At 55.2% G+C, this 12391-nt stretch overlaps 1 protein-coding gene across 1 annotated transcript in view; it reads right to left on the bottom strand.

Moving 5' to 3' along the window:
• Positions 1–834: 834 nt before the first annotated feature.
• HCN4 (hyperpolarization activated cyclic nucleotide gated potassium channel 4) overlaps positions 835–12391 on the bottom strand; it is a 15865-nt gene continuing 4308 nt past the window's right edge. The window contains 2 exon segments of the mRNA XM_057378734.1: positions 835–2544; positions 10066–10171. Of these exon segments, the coding sequence (XP_057234717.1) occupies positions 980–2544; positions 10066–10171 (1671 nt within the window). The 3' untranslated portion in view covers positions 835–979.

The following is a 12391-nucleotide window of genomic DNA, read 5'->3' as shown; positions in this document are numbered from 1 at the left end:
GGAGGAGGGCTGGGGATGGCACCAGAACTATCGTGGGTGCCCCACACCACCCTGGGTGCCCCACACTGCCCCAAGCTGAGCTGGGGACTGCACCCCCTGCTCAGTCCCTCCCAGTTCCCCTCAGAGCAGTGACCCACGGACACCGAGGCAGGGCTGTGCTGGCAGAGCCAGGGCTTCTTCCGCTGTCCRCATCCCAAAGGACAGAGGGACAATCCCTGCCGTCCCCGTTCCTGACAAGGGATCGCTCCCTGTTCCCGCTGCAGCACTGCTGGGGTAAGAAGGGACGATCTGCAGTGAGGCCCATCCATCCCCTGGTCCCTTCATCTTCCTCAGCTGGAGTCCAACCCAACCTCAGCCCTCGGGGAATCCCAGGAGGGGTCCACAAGGACGAACTGCCCCCCCTTCCCAGTCCCTGTGCCACCTGCTGAGCACAGGAGGTGACCTGGGACGGAGGGAGAGACCCTTTTGGTGTGCGCTGGACCACACACATCCCCAGTCCCGGGGTCACAGCCGGGGCTGCTCCTCAAACGGCAGCTCCAGGCCGGTCCCCACGGCCCCTTCCACAGCCCACGTCAACCTGGGGTCTTTGTCTCAACAGGAAAACCTTTTTTGGTGGCTTCTATGGCTGCTCATTCACGTGTTCCAGCTCAGGCACGCGCCCCGGCTGTGCGTTACCTCGTTGGATTAAATTTGCTCGTATCCTTTTGTTCCATGTATTAAAATATTCTATAAAATCAAGTGACCAAAAATCTATAGCTCTAAGAATACCTGGTTATCTTTTTTTTTCCGTTGTTTTTCATGTGGTTTTTTTTTTTCTTTGTTTCTAAGCACAGTTAAACCTAAACAAAAGAAATGGAGAAAAGAAAAAAAAAAGAAAAAGCGGGAGCGGCGCGGGGGAAAAGGGAAGGAAAGAACTGCTGGGTGAACTCTTCAGGAGCTGATGGCAGGGCTGGCACAGGAGGCAGCTCCCCGGGAGTCCTCACAAGTTGGAGGGCAGCTTGGAGCGCACGGGCTCCAGGTCCCCCGTGAGCACGATGGATTCCTTSCGCCCGCCCGCGGCCAGAGCGGCGGCCCCCAGCACCAGCGGGGGCGGCAGAGACCCTGAGGACATCTGGCGTGGCAAAGTCACCCGGCCGGGGATGGAGCTGCAGGGCTTGCCCAGGAGCCCAGCGCCGCCGGGGAACGGGGAGAAGCCGGACACCGACTCCCCGGAGGAATGGGGGGAGCCGCGGCGGCCCAGCGGCTGCGCCAGCTCCTGCGGCAGCGAGGGCTGCGACGCCGAGATCAGCTTGATGTCCTGGTTGAGGCGGCCCGGGGGCCCCGTGGCCCGCGGCGGGGGCTGCCCGGGGGGGCTGGCGGGCTGCGGCAGCAGCAGCGAGCCCTGCGAGCCCTGCGAGCCGCCGGGCCCCGCCAAGGGGCCGCTCTGCCAAGTCCTGCCGGCCACCGGGCTCTGGCTGGGCGGGCTAAGGCCGGACGGGGGCAAGCACGGCGAGGCGCCGCCGGGCTGCTGCAGCGGGGACGGGGCGGCCGAGGCGAACGGGGGCGGCCGCTCGTGGTGCAGCTGGGCCACGGTTCCCGTCAGAGATCCTAAAGCACTTGGATGCGTTGGGCAGGGGCCCGGGGCCGGCCCRCCCGCCGCCTGCGCCAGCTGGCTCAGGCTGGACGACGGCGAGTTGGAGGAGCGAGGGGGCTGGAAGTGGTTCATCGCCGCCAGCGTCCCGCTGCCCGAGAGCTGCTGCGACTGTCCCCCCTGCAGCGGCCTCGGGGCGGGCTGGAACTGGTTCAGGAGGCTGGGGGGCGAGTTTGATGAGAGCTGGGTGAGGGATGTCGATGGCGAGCTGCTTGCGGCCTGCTGGAAGTGCCCGAATCCGCTGCTGGAGAGCACCGGCTGCTGCTGCTGYKGCTGCTGCTGCTGCKGCTGCGGGGGCTGAGCTGCGCCCAAGGGTGACCCCGAGGCTGCGTTCTGGAACTGGCCCAGCCCCGCCGAGGAGCCGCTGCCCAGCCCCGGCTGGCCCGAGCCGCCCGGAGGCGAGCCCACCTGGAAGTGGCCCAGGCCGGCGGCGGCCGAGAAGCCCGCGAGCTGCTGGATGTGGAAGGAGGAGGACGAGGGCGTCTCGGCGCCCGGCGTGTGCAGCTGGGACGGGGTGCTGGACGGCGAGCCCACGGCCGAGGGCCCGGCCGACGGCGCCAGCGACTGGAAGCGCTTGAGCTGCCGCGGGGTCTGGCCGGGCTGCTGGCCCAGCGAGCCCAGCACGGACACGGGCGGGCGGAAGATGGCCGTGGGCAGGCGCGGGTGGTGCGTCAGGGCGATGGCCACCGAGGTGGTGGCGGCGGCCGCCTGCAGCGGCGCCTGGATCAGCGGCGTCCAGATGACGGGCGTGGGCGTGGAGGCGGCGGCGGCCGCGGCCTGAGCGCTGTGCGCGCAGTGGGCCATCTCCCGGTCGTGCTGCACGATCTGCTGGATGATCTCGTTCTCCTGGTAGTTGAACACGCCCGAGTTGAGGTCGTGCTGCACTTTGTGCAGCAGGATGGAGTTTTTCTTGCCTGTGGGGGAGGGAAGAGAGAAAGGATGGGTCAGGGTGGGGTGGTGGAGTGTGGCCCCTCGCTGTCCCGTGGGATCTGCACACAGCGAGGTGACCAACACCACGGCTTCTACTCCTGCAGCCTCAAGAGYCCACAGAACTCTGGCCAGCAGGACACGGATTCTCAGTCACTAACGATACTTCTGGTAAGCATGACGGACTGACAGGTATGGATTTGGAAGAGTCCCTTTTTGCACCTGAGCTTCCACTAGAAAAAGAGAGCCTCAAAAAAAGCCTCAGAACATAAATCCAGGGAAGTCTTCAGCCACTCTCCCTCAGTTTCACCTTTTCCTGTCTCGTGTGGCCTTGGTAACTGTGGGATTCACTTGAAGGAAATTTCTCCATGAGTCAGGGCTTGGTGATCTGGGGTCCTTCCCAACCTGAATGACTCTGTGGTTCCATTCCACGGCTTTTCCAAAGCTCAGCTGAGCCAGGCAGGGCCTTTGGGCATCCTGCGGCCAGAGGGTAACTCAGCTTCTTGCCTTCACAAGAAAAAGAGTTTAAGGACATGTCTCTTCCTCCAGCCAAATGGGAAATCCAAAATCTGCCAGGAGAGAGCTGGAGTGACACCCTGAAGAGGGCAGGTGGCACCCTGAAAAGGGTGGGTGGCACTGTGAAAAGAATGGGTGACACCCTGGTGTCCTAAACGTCCTCCACACAAGAAGGGCAGAGTCTTGCACAGAACTCACCGAGTTCCACACCCGCCACCAGGAAAAGGTGAAACAATTCTTGCACCAGTAAAGAGGGAATGGTAAAATAGGAGGGAGATCCCAGTCACTTCCCCTGGGATGCTGGCAAGGTAAAATACGTTTTGTTCTCGCTGCAAAGCATGGAAAGCACGGAAAATCTGCTCTGAAAAGCTCCCGTGGGTGAGTACAGGGTGCTCAGCCCCTCTCAGAACCACCCAAAAAGCACCAGTGGGTGAGCACAGGGCATTCAGCCCCTCAGAACCCCATAAAAAGCACGAGTGGGTGAGTACAGCGCAGTCAGCCCCTCTCAGAACCCCCAGCTCCTCTCAGAACACCCCAAAAAGCACCCGTAGGTGAGCACAGGGCATTCAGCCTCTCAGAACACTCCAAAAAGCAGGGGTCCCATGGCCAGGCATAGCCCAGGGGACATCAGTGTCACCTGTATTGGGGTTTGGCACTGAAGGGACAGGATGTCYCCAAACGCACCCACACGGGGTCATTCCTGCCTGGATCTGCCAAAATCCCATCATATTTTGGGATCTGGAGGATCCAAAGGGCTGCTTAAACACAGTTGGAGACACAAACTGGAGAGAGGAGAAGCTGCCCGGGACAGCTGGCAGGGATGGGAGCAGGGGGCCAGCACTCCGGAATTCCAGGGGGATCCAGATGCATTCTGGAACTCTGGAGGGATCCAAACTGCAACACTCCAGAATTCCAGGGGGACCCAGACTGCGGCATTCCGGAATTCTGGAGGGATCCRAACTGCAGCACTCYGGAATTCTRGAGGAATCCAGAAGCAGCATTCCAGAGTCACAGAGGGATCTGGACTGCAGCATCCCAGAATTCTGGAGGGATCCAGCCTGCAGCATTCTGGAATTTCAGAGGGATACAGACTGCAGCATTCTGGTATTCCAGAGGGATCCAGACTGCAGCATTCTGGAATTCTGGAAGGATCCAGACTGCAGCATTTCAGAATTCTGGAGGGATCCAAACTGCAGAATTCTGGAATTCCAGAAGAATTCAGCATTCTGGAATTTTGCAGGGATCCAGACTGTGGATTTCCAGAATTCCAGAGGGATCCACTCTGCAGCATTCCAGAATTCCAGAGGGATCCAGTCTGCAGCATTCTGGAATTCCAGAGGGATCCAGGCAGCAGCACTTCAGCATTCTGGAGGGATCCAGATGCAGCATTCCAGAGTCACGGAGCAATCCAGACTGCAGCACTCTGGAATTCTGGAAGCATCCAGACTGCAGCGTTCCAGAATTCCAGAAGGACTCAGCCTGCAGCATTCCAGAGTCACACAGGGACCCTGCCTGCAGCTTTGCAGTCCCTCCCTTCCTGGAGCTGTTGGGACAAATCCCAGCATGGGCAATCTGCAGCTCCTGCAGCGCTGCAAGGTCAGGCTGGGGCTGGGGACAGCCCGCTGAGCTCAGGTGACAAAGCTGCTGTCCCCAGATAAAACCGGAATTAGGGAATAACCAGAGCGGGAGAAGCAAGAACAGCTTCCCCAAAACCCCCAGCAGATTTGTCACCACACCTCATCCCCCACTCCTAACTCCCTGTCCCTGGCTGTGGCTCCTGGGGCACTCTCTGGGCCTGATTCCTGGAGCTCCACAGGATAAACCACCCTGGATGCCATGGCTGTGTCTAACCCTGAACATGGAATAAACCACCCTGGGTGCCATGGCTGTGTCTAACCCTGAACATGGAATAAACCACCCTGGGTGCCATGGCTGTGTCTAACCCTGAGCTCCAGGAATTCCACAGGATAAACCACCCTGGATGCCGTGGCTGTGTCTCCAACCCTGAGCTCCACAGGATAAACCACCCTGGGTGCCGTGGCTGTCTCCAACCCTGAGCTCCAAGCCCCTGGTTTCCTGGGCAGGGCTGCCCACAGACCGTGCTGACCCTTTCCAGCCGTGCTCGATATTTACTGGTAATGGTTGGACCAAAGCTCCTTAGGCTTGTGTCAAATTGATGAAGTGATGCCAGTAAAAACCCTGGAATGACCCTTTCTGTTGGTTTTTAAACCAGAACATTCCACTTTCCCTTTGGAATCATTACACTTCCCTGATTCCCTGAGCCCAGCTCGCCTCTATTAACTGTTTCATCAGATCACATTTGTCTCTTCTGTTTTGCCAGGAAAATATCAAATTTCTCCTCCAGAACACTGCAGATCACTGAAAGTGTTCTTCCAGCCCTTGAAAGGGGAAAGGAACTTTTCAAAACCATTTTTTGAAATTGCAGTTGGTTGGCTGAAAAATTAATTGGCTTCCCTGCTGTAATGAATGGCAGCATTTGCGTGATGTTCCCATGGGCCAATATGAGCTCTGCTGGGGAAATGCTGGGGAAAAATGGGGAAATGCTGGGGAATTGCTGAGAAAACGCTGAGGAAATGCTGGGGAAACGCTGGAGAAATGCTGAGGAAATGCTGAGGAAATGCTGRGGAAATGCTGAGAAAATGTGGGGGAAATGCTGAGAAAATGGTGAGGAAATGCYGGGGAAATGCTGTAGGAATGCTGAGGAAATGCTGGGGAAATGCTGAGAAAATGCTGGGGAAATGGTGGGGAAATTGTGGGGAAATGGTGGGGAAATGCTGAGGAAATGATGAAGAAATGCTGAAGAAATACTGGGGAAATGCTGAGAAAAATGCTGAGGAAATGCTGGGGAAATGCTGAGAAAAATGCTGAGGAAATTCTGGGAAAATGGTGGGGGAAATGCAGGGGAAATGCTGAGGAAATGCTGAGGAAATGCTGGGAAAATGGTGGGGGAAATTCTGGGGAAATGCTGAGGAAACAGTGGGGAAATGCTGGGGAAATGCTGGGGAAACGCCGCTTCCCTCCAGCTCCAGAGTGGAACAGGCCCCAAGCAAAGCCCTCCAGGGACAAACCCCTCCTGGCAGGGCTGGCTGAGGTCCTGCATGGCCATAAACCAGCAGTGGGATGAGCAACGGGACTCACTTTGCCCGGCCAAGATTGGTGCTGAGGTTATTCCTCCTCCTCCTCATCTCATTGATGAAACTGCTCCCATCCTGATTCCTGCTCAGATTCCTTGTCCCAGCAGCCCCGGAGGGAAGCAGGGCACTCAGCAGGGATGCAGCTGATGGGTTTGGCTCCACTGACCCCTCAGGGATGAGATTCTGCCTCCCAGCCTTGCCCAGGGGAGCCCTGAGCTCCAGCTCAACCAGYGGGGAGCCGCAGCAGGACAAGGCTGAAAGGCTCCTGCTCCTCTGCAATCGGGGTCACGCAGAGTTTGTCCTTCTGGGAGGTTTATCCCATGGAAATCAAAGACCTGGGCAAAGTGTGGGGTCCTGAGAGAACCGGGGCACCCCAAATCACTGCTGAAAGCTCTGCACAAGCTCAYGGAGCTGCCCCGGAGCACAGCAACCATCTGCAGCCCCCCCAAACTCCCCTCCCCGGCTTCAGAAYTCCCAGTCTGCCTCACTGCAACAATGGGCTAAAAATAGGGGGGAAAGGAGGGTGTTTAGGGCCTGGGAGATGTTCAGAGCAGAGCTCCTGGTGCTTTGAAGTGGAGCGGGGAATGCAAAATTATGGAAACGAAGCAAGCAGATGCTGCTCCCCTAATTAAGAACTGCAAAGTCAGATTTGCCTCGGCTGCAGATAGCACACAAAAGAGCAGGGAGAAAGGTTCCTGTGCTCTCATGAAAGGAGCCAGCACTCGACAATAAATCTTCTATCAAACAATCAAAATTAGCTTTCTGTTGTTAAAATTCTGCCCAGACGCGGGGGAAATTAGCTGTGACTTTCTGTTCTTTTCTCCTTCCCATTCTCTCCGAGCCCACTGGGCTGCACTTTCAAAATTCAGGTCACTAAATTGCTTTCTGAATTTGCATAAATTTGAAATATTCTCGTTTTCTGAGGCTGCCTTCTGCCCGGGCTGCCATCAGAGTGGCTGCTCCCAGCACTCAGCACTTCCCGCAGCTCCTCACAGGTTATCCCGGGCTCAAAGGCTGGTTTGGCTCCTGGCTGCACATCCCAGCTCAGCACTGGGGCCGTGCCCTCGCTCGCCAGGGGCTCCTGAGCTGTGTCCTGCGGGAATTCAGCCCCAGAGGGGAGATCCAGTCTCCCTGTCCTGGCAATTCCTGGCCGTGTTTACCGGGGTTGCTTCCCTGTCCCAGGAATTCCCTGCTCAGGTTTGCCGGGGCTGTTTCCCCATCCTGGGAATTCCTGGCCAGGTTCACCAGGGCTGTTTCCCTGTTCTGGGAATTCCTGACTGGGTTTGCCGGGGCTGTTTCCCCATCCTGGGAATTCCTGGCCGGGTTCTCGGGGCTGTTTCCCCATCCCGGGAAATCCTGGTCGGGTTTGCTGGGGCTGTTTCCCCATCCCAGAAATTCTTGACCAGGTTCTCCAGGGCTGTTCCCTGTCTCAGGAATTCCCTGTCTGGGAGGAGCTGCTCCAGCTCCCACCATGGTCTGAGGGTCCATGTGCACAGGGAAATGGGCTGGAATGGAGAATTCAAAGTCATTCTTAATTTCCCAGTTGGAAAAGTGTAAGGAATGGATGGATGGATGGATGGATGGATGGATGGATGGATGGATGGATGGATGGATGGATGGATGGATGGATGGATGGATGGATGGATAAACCACAGGCGGATCCACACTGAGCTGCACTCCCTGCTGTGGGAAGGGCTCTGCTGGCAACCAAGGACCTCTTGGGAAAAGCTCAACAAAGTTGGGCAGACCCATCCTGAGAGCATCCTCAGAACAGCTCCCAAACCCTGAGTGCACCCTCAGAACACCTCCCAGAGCTGCTCTGGACACTCAGAGTGACCTCCCGAGAGCCTGGCGGTGTGAATCCATGGAGGTGTGAGCTCCAGCAGCTCCCAGGGCAGCTCCCACTGCGTCCTGCCCTTCCCTGCTGGATTCCACAAACCCTGGGGGCACATTCAGGATGGACAATTCCCTCTCTTCTCTCCCCGTGGGGCTCAGGCCTGCCCCTGATGGCTTCCCCTCTTCCAAAAACCAAACRATTCCCAAAACATGAGGTTCTGTGGGGAGCAGGGCACAGCCAGGCTCTGCTGGTCACACACCTGCTGAACATTGTCAGCTGAGGAATCCCAGCACAGCTCTGCTCCCGAAAAATGAGGCTTTYCCTTCCCACTCTTCCCACAGAGCTGGGCAGAGTGGAAATATGAAAATATGGAATACACAGGGATGGGCAGGATGGAAATATGGAATACACAGGGCTGGACAGGCTGGGACTGTCCATGGAGGGATTGGGCCATTCCTGAGGCTGGGACACCCTATGCAAAGTGAAAATAGGAAAATATGGAATACACGGGGTTGGGCAAGATGGAAATATGGAAATATGGAATACACTGAGCTGGGCCATTCCCGAAGCTGGCACACCCTGTGCAAAGTGAAAATAGGAAAATATGGAATACACCGAGTTGGGCAGGCTGGGACAACCTGTGCAGAATGGAAATACCGAATACACAGGGCTGGACAGAATGGAAATATGGAAATATGGAATACACTGAGCTGGGCCATTCCAAATGCTGGGACACCCTGTGCAGGATGGAAATACAGAAATATGGAATACACTGAGCTGGGCCATTCCAAATGCTGGGACACCCTGTGCAGGAGGGAAATATGGAACTATGGAAAACACTGAGCTGGGCCATACCCAATCCTGGGATACCCTGTGCAGGATGGAAATATGGAATACACCGAGTGCTGGGACACCCTGCACTGCCTYGGGCACTCCTGGCTCTCACTCAGCTCTGCAGACTGAAGCCAAGAGGTGCCAAGGCTCCTGCACTCCCTCCCCAGAGCCCTCTGGAGCTGGCAGCTGTGACAGGACACACTCTGGGACACTCTGGCACTGCCAGCTGGTGCTCTGAAGTGTGGCTGGCTGCAGACAGCTCCTGGAGTGCCCTCAAGGCAAGGAAAGGCTCCCAAGAGGAGAGGTGTCACTGGTGAGCAGGTTCCTTCAGGTGATTAAAAAGAGGGCTGAGAATCCTTTCTAAAGGTGCTGGAGTGGTGAAACRTTCCCTCAGCAGGTGTTTTATCTCCATGCAGACAGCAGGGAGCAAGGTCAGCATCAGGGCCAGGGCCCCCGAGCTCTCCTCAGCCCTGCTCCCGCTCCCAGGCTGTCCGGGGCTGYTTTTCCCCTGGAGTCACAGGAGGAATGGCACATCCAGTTGGGCAGGGCTGCCAGCTCCCCCTGATTTAACYGCAGTAATTTACATTCCCCGTGGCTGGTGAGTTACTGACAGCTCTCCTCAGGCTGAACACAGAACACTCTGAGTCAGGGCCTCAATCCTAAAGAACAAAGAATTTGGGTGCTCAGCTCCTGCTGAAGCCTGAGGTCCCCCCTGTGCKAGGGAGCACTTCCAGGTGTGGTTCACCTGAGCCACCTTGGGAGAGACAAAAAACCTCCAAAGGCCTTGTTCTCTCTGCTGAATAAACCCAGATCTCCACATTGGAGATGATGGGAGAGGATTTCCAGCCAGAGGAACGGCAGAGTGTCATTGAAATGTGATTCCTCACGGACAGTGACATCTGTGAGTTATTCAGGTCAGGAGAGAGGACACCGCACAGGAGCACCTRTGTTTCCCCTCAGGACCAGGATAAGAAATTCCAGCCCTGCCAGGGGCTGGGCAGAGCCCAGTGGGAATTTGCAATGAAACTTTGTGCCGAATCACACCTGCTCTGCCACAGCACACCTGGGCCACGGGACTTTTGTCCTTGCATGCCCTGGCTCAGCAGCCTCAAAGAGAACTGTATCATTATCTGTATCTGTATCTTTATCAATATCAGTATCTTTACCTGTATCTGCACCTGTATCAGTATCTGTATCWATATCCATATCTATATCTGTATCAATATCTGCATCTGTACCAATATCTGTATCCATATCCATTTGTATCTGGATCTGTATCAGTATAAGCATATGTACTTTTACCAGTATCAGTATCTGTATCTGAATCAACATCTGTAATGTATCAGTATCAATACCCATTTCTGTACCCGTATCAGTATCAATACCCATATCAGTATCAATACCTGTATCAGTGTCAATACCTGTATCAGTATCAATACTAGTATCAGTATCAATACCTGTATCAGTGTCAATACCTGTATCAGTATCAATACTAGTATCAGTATCAATACCCATCTCTGTATCTGTATCAGTATCAATACCAGTATCAGTATCAATACTTCCATCAGTACCAATACCTGTATCAGTATCAATACCTGCATGAGTATCAATATCCATATCAGTGTCAACACCTGTATCAGTATCAATACCCATCTCTGTACCCATATCAGTATCAATACCCATATCATTATCAATAGCCATACCACTATCAATACCAGAATCAGTATCAATACCCATATCATTATCAATACCAGTATCASTATCAATACCCATCTCGGTAGCTGTATTTATCCCCCATGACCAGCCCACCCCACTCCTCTCCCCTGTGCAGTTTTGGGGTCACTCCCCCACATTCCCTGAGCTTTACCTGGTTATGGTGTCAATGGGGTGCTGAGCACACACTGGGTGAGTTACCCGCATTTGGGGTCAGTCATTCCAGGATTGTCCCCAGGGGAGCAGCCCCCAAACACCCCCTTTGTGAGCTTTAGTGTCCCCTACAAACATCCCCCTCTGGGAGCATTACTGTCCCTACAAACATCCCCCTCTGGGAGCATTACTGTCCCTACAAACCCCCTTTGTGACCTTTAGTGTCCCCTACAAACATCCCCTTATGAGGCCCAAACATCCCCTCTGTGACCATTACTGTCCCTACAAACATCCCCTTTGTGAGCTTTAGTGTCCCCTACAAACATTCCCCGCTGGGAGCATTACTGTCCCTACAAACATCCCCTTTGTGAGCTTTAGTGTCCCCTACAAGCATCCCCCTCTGTGAATATTACTGTCCCTACAGGATGAGGGACTGGAAGCCATGGCACCACAAGGACACCCAAAGACTCTGGGCACAGCTGGGCACTGCTGCCAGCTCCTCTTCTGACCAGCCCAGGATAGCACAGACCATCCCATCCCATCCCATCCCATCCCATCCCATCCCATCCCATCCCATCCCATCCCATCCCATCNCATCCCATCCCATCCCATCCCATCCCATCCCATCCCATCCCATCCCAGGGGATCACTCAGGCCCAGGATTGCAAACCCTGCAGGATTTCAGCTGCAGAGGGTGGGCACGAGCTGCAGGCCAGAAATTGGGAACAGCTCTTTGTGTGGTTGTTTATAGATAAAGCTTTTCAAATTTCTGTCATGTCTTGGACAGACACTCTCCCACTGCAATAATATCATAAATTCTGTTTTGAGGCTGGAATTGGGTTGTCTCAGCTTTTCTGTGGTGTTTTAGCATCTGCAATGCCTGGAGGAAGCTCAAGGCATCTTTAATCCCAACTTAAGTGGGATCTTTGTATCCAAACTTGAGTGGCGTTGGAAGCACATGCTGTTCAAACCATGTGGCAAACAATCYGGAGGAAAAGGAAAACAAGAACTTCCTCCAGCTTCTGGGAGGCCTTCACCTCTCACCAGTGACCTTGGTCTGGGTGGGAAGCATCTGTGCCTGAATTTTTGGGGTTTATTTCAGCAGAAGAGTATCGAACCCTGATATTCCTGAAAGGTTCTGAGTCCTTGGGTCTGTCAATATTCACAATATTCACATTATTCACAATATGCACAATATTCACCACCCGTGCCGCCTTGCTTCCAACGAGTGTTTGAGTGGTGGTGTTGGACGAGTGCAAACACTTGTGAAAATCCAATTTTCAGCTCCAGTGGTCACTGGGAGCGGGTTTGAGGCAGCCGCGAGTGGGGCGGCGTGCCTTACGTAACGGGGTACGGCAAATTGGGGCAGCTCACAACGGTGCCACGCGGAGAACTGGCACTGCAGAGCCACAGAGGCACTGCCACGTACAAACACCGCACACAGCCTGGCAGCTGGGGCAGGAGCAAGGCACAGGGACTGGTCTGATCGGGGTAAAATGATCATTGATCAGCCCCATTTCTGAGTGCCAGTCCCATTCCTGTGAGTGCCAGCCACATTATTGAGAGCCAGCCCCATTCCTGTGAGTGCCAGCCCCATTCCTGAGTGCCAGCCCCATTTCTCTGAGC

The sequence above is a fragment of the Malurus melanocephalus genome, unplaced genomic scaffold, assembly GCF_030028575.1.
Source record: "Malurus melanocephalus ecotype Western Australia unplaced genomic scaffold, MMel_1.1 scaffold_372, whole genome shotgun sequence".
Classification (NCBI taxonomy): domain Eukaryota; kingdom Metazoa; phylum Chordata; class Aves; order Passeriformes; family Maluridae; genus Malurus; species Malurus melanocephalus.
Note: the sequence above shows the minus strand (reverse complement) of the source record. Positions and strands in the feature narration are given on the sequence as shown.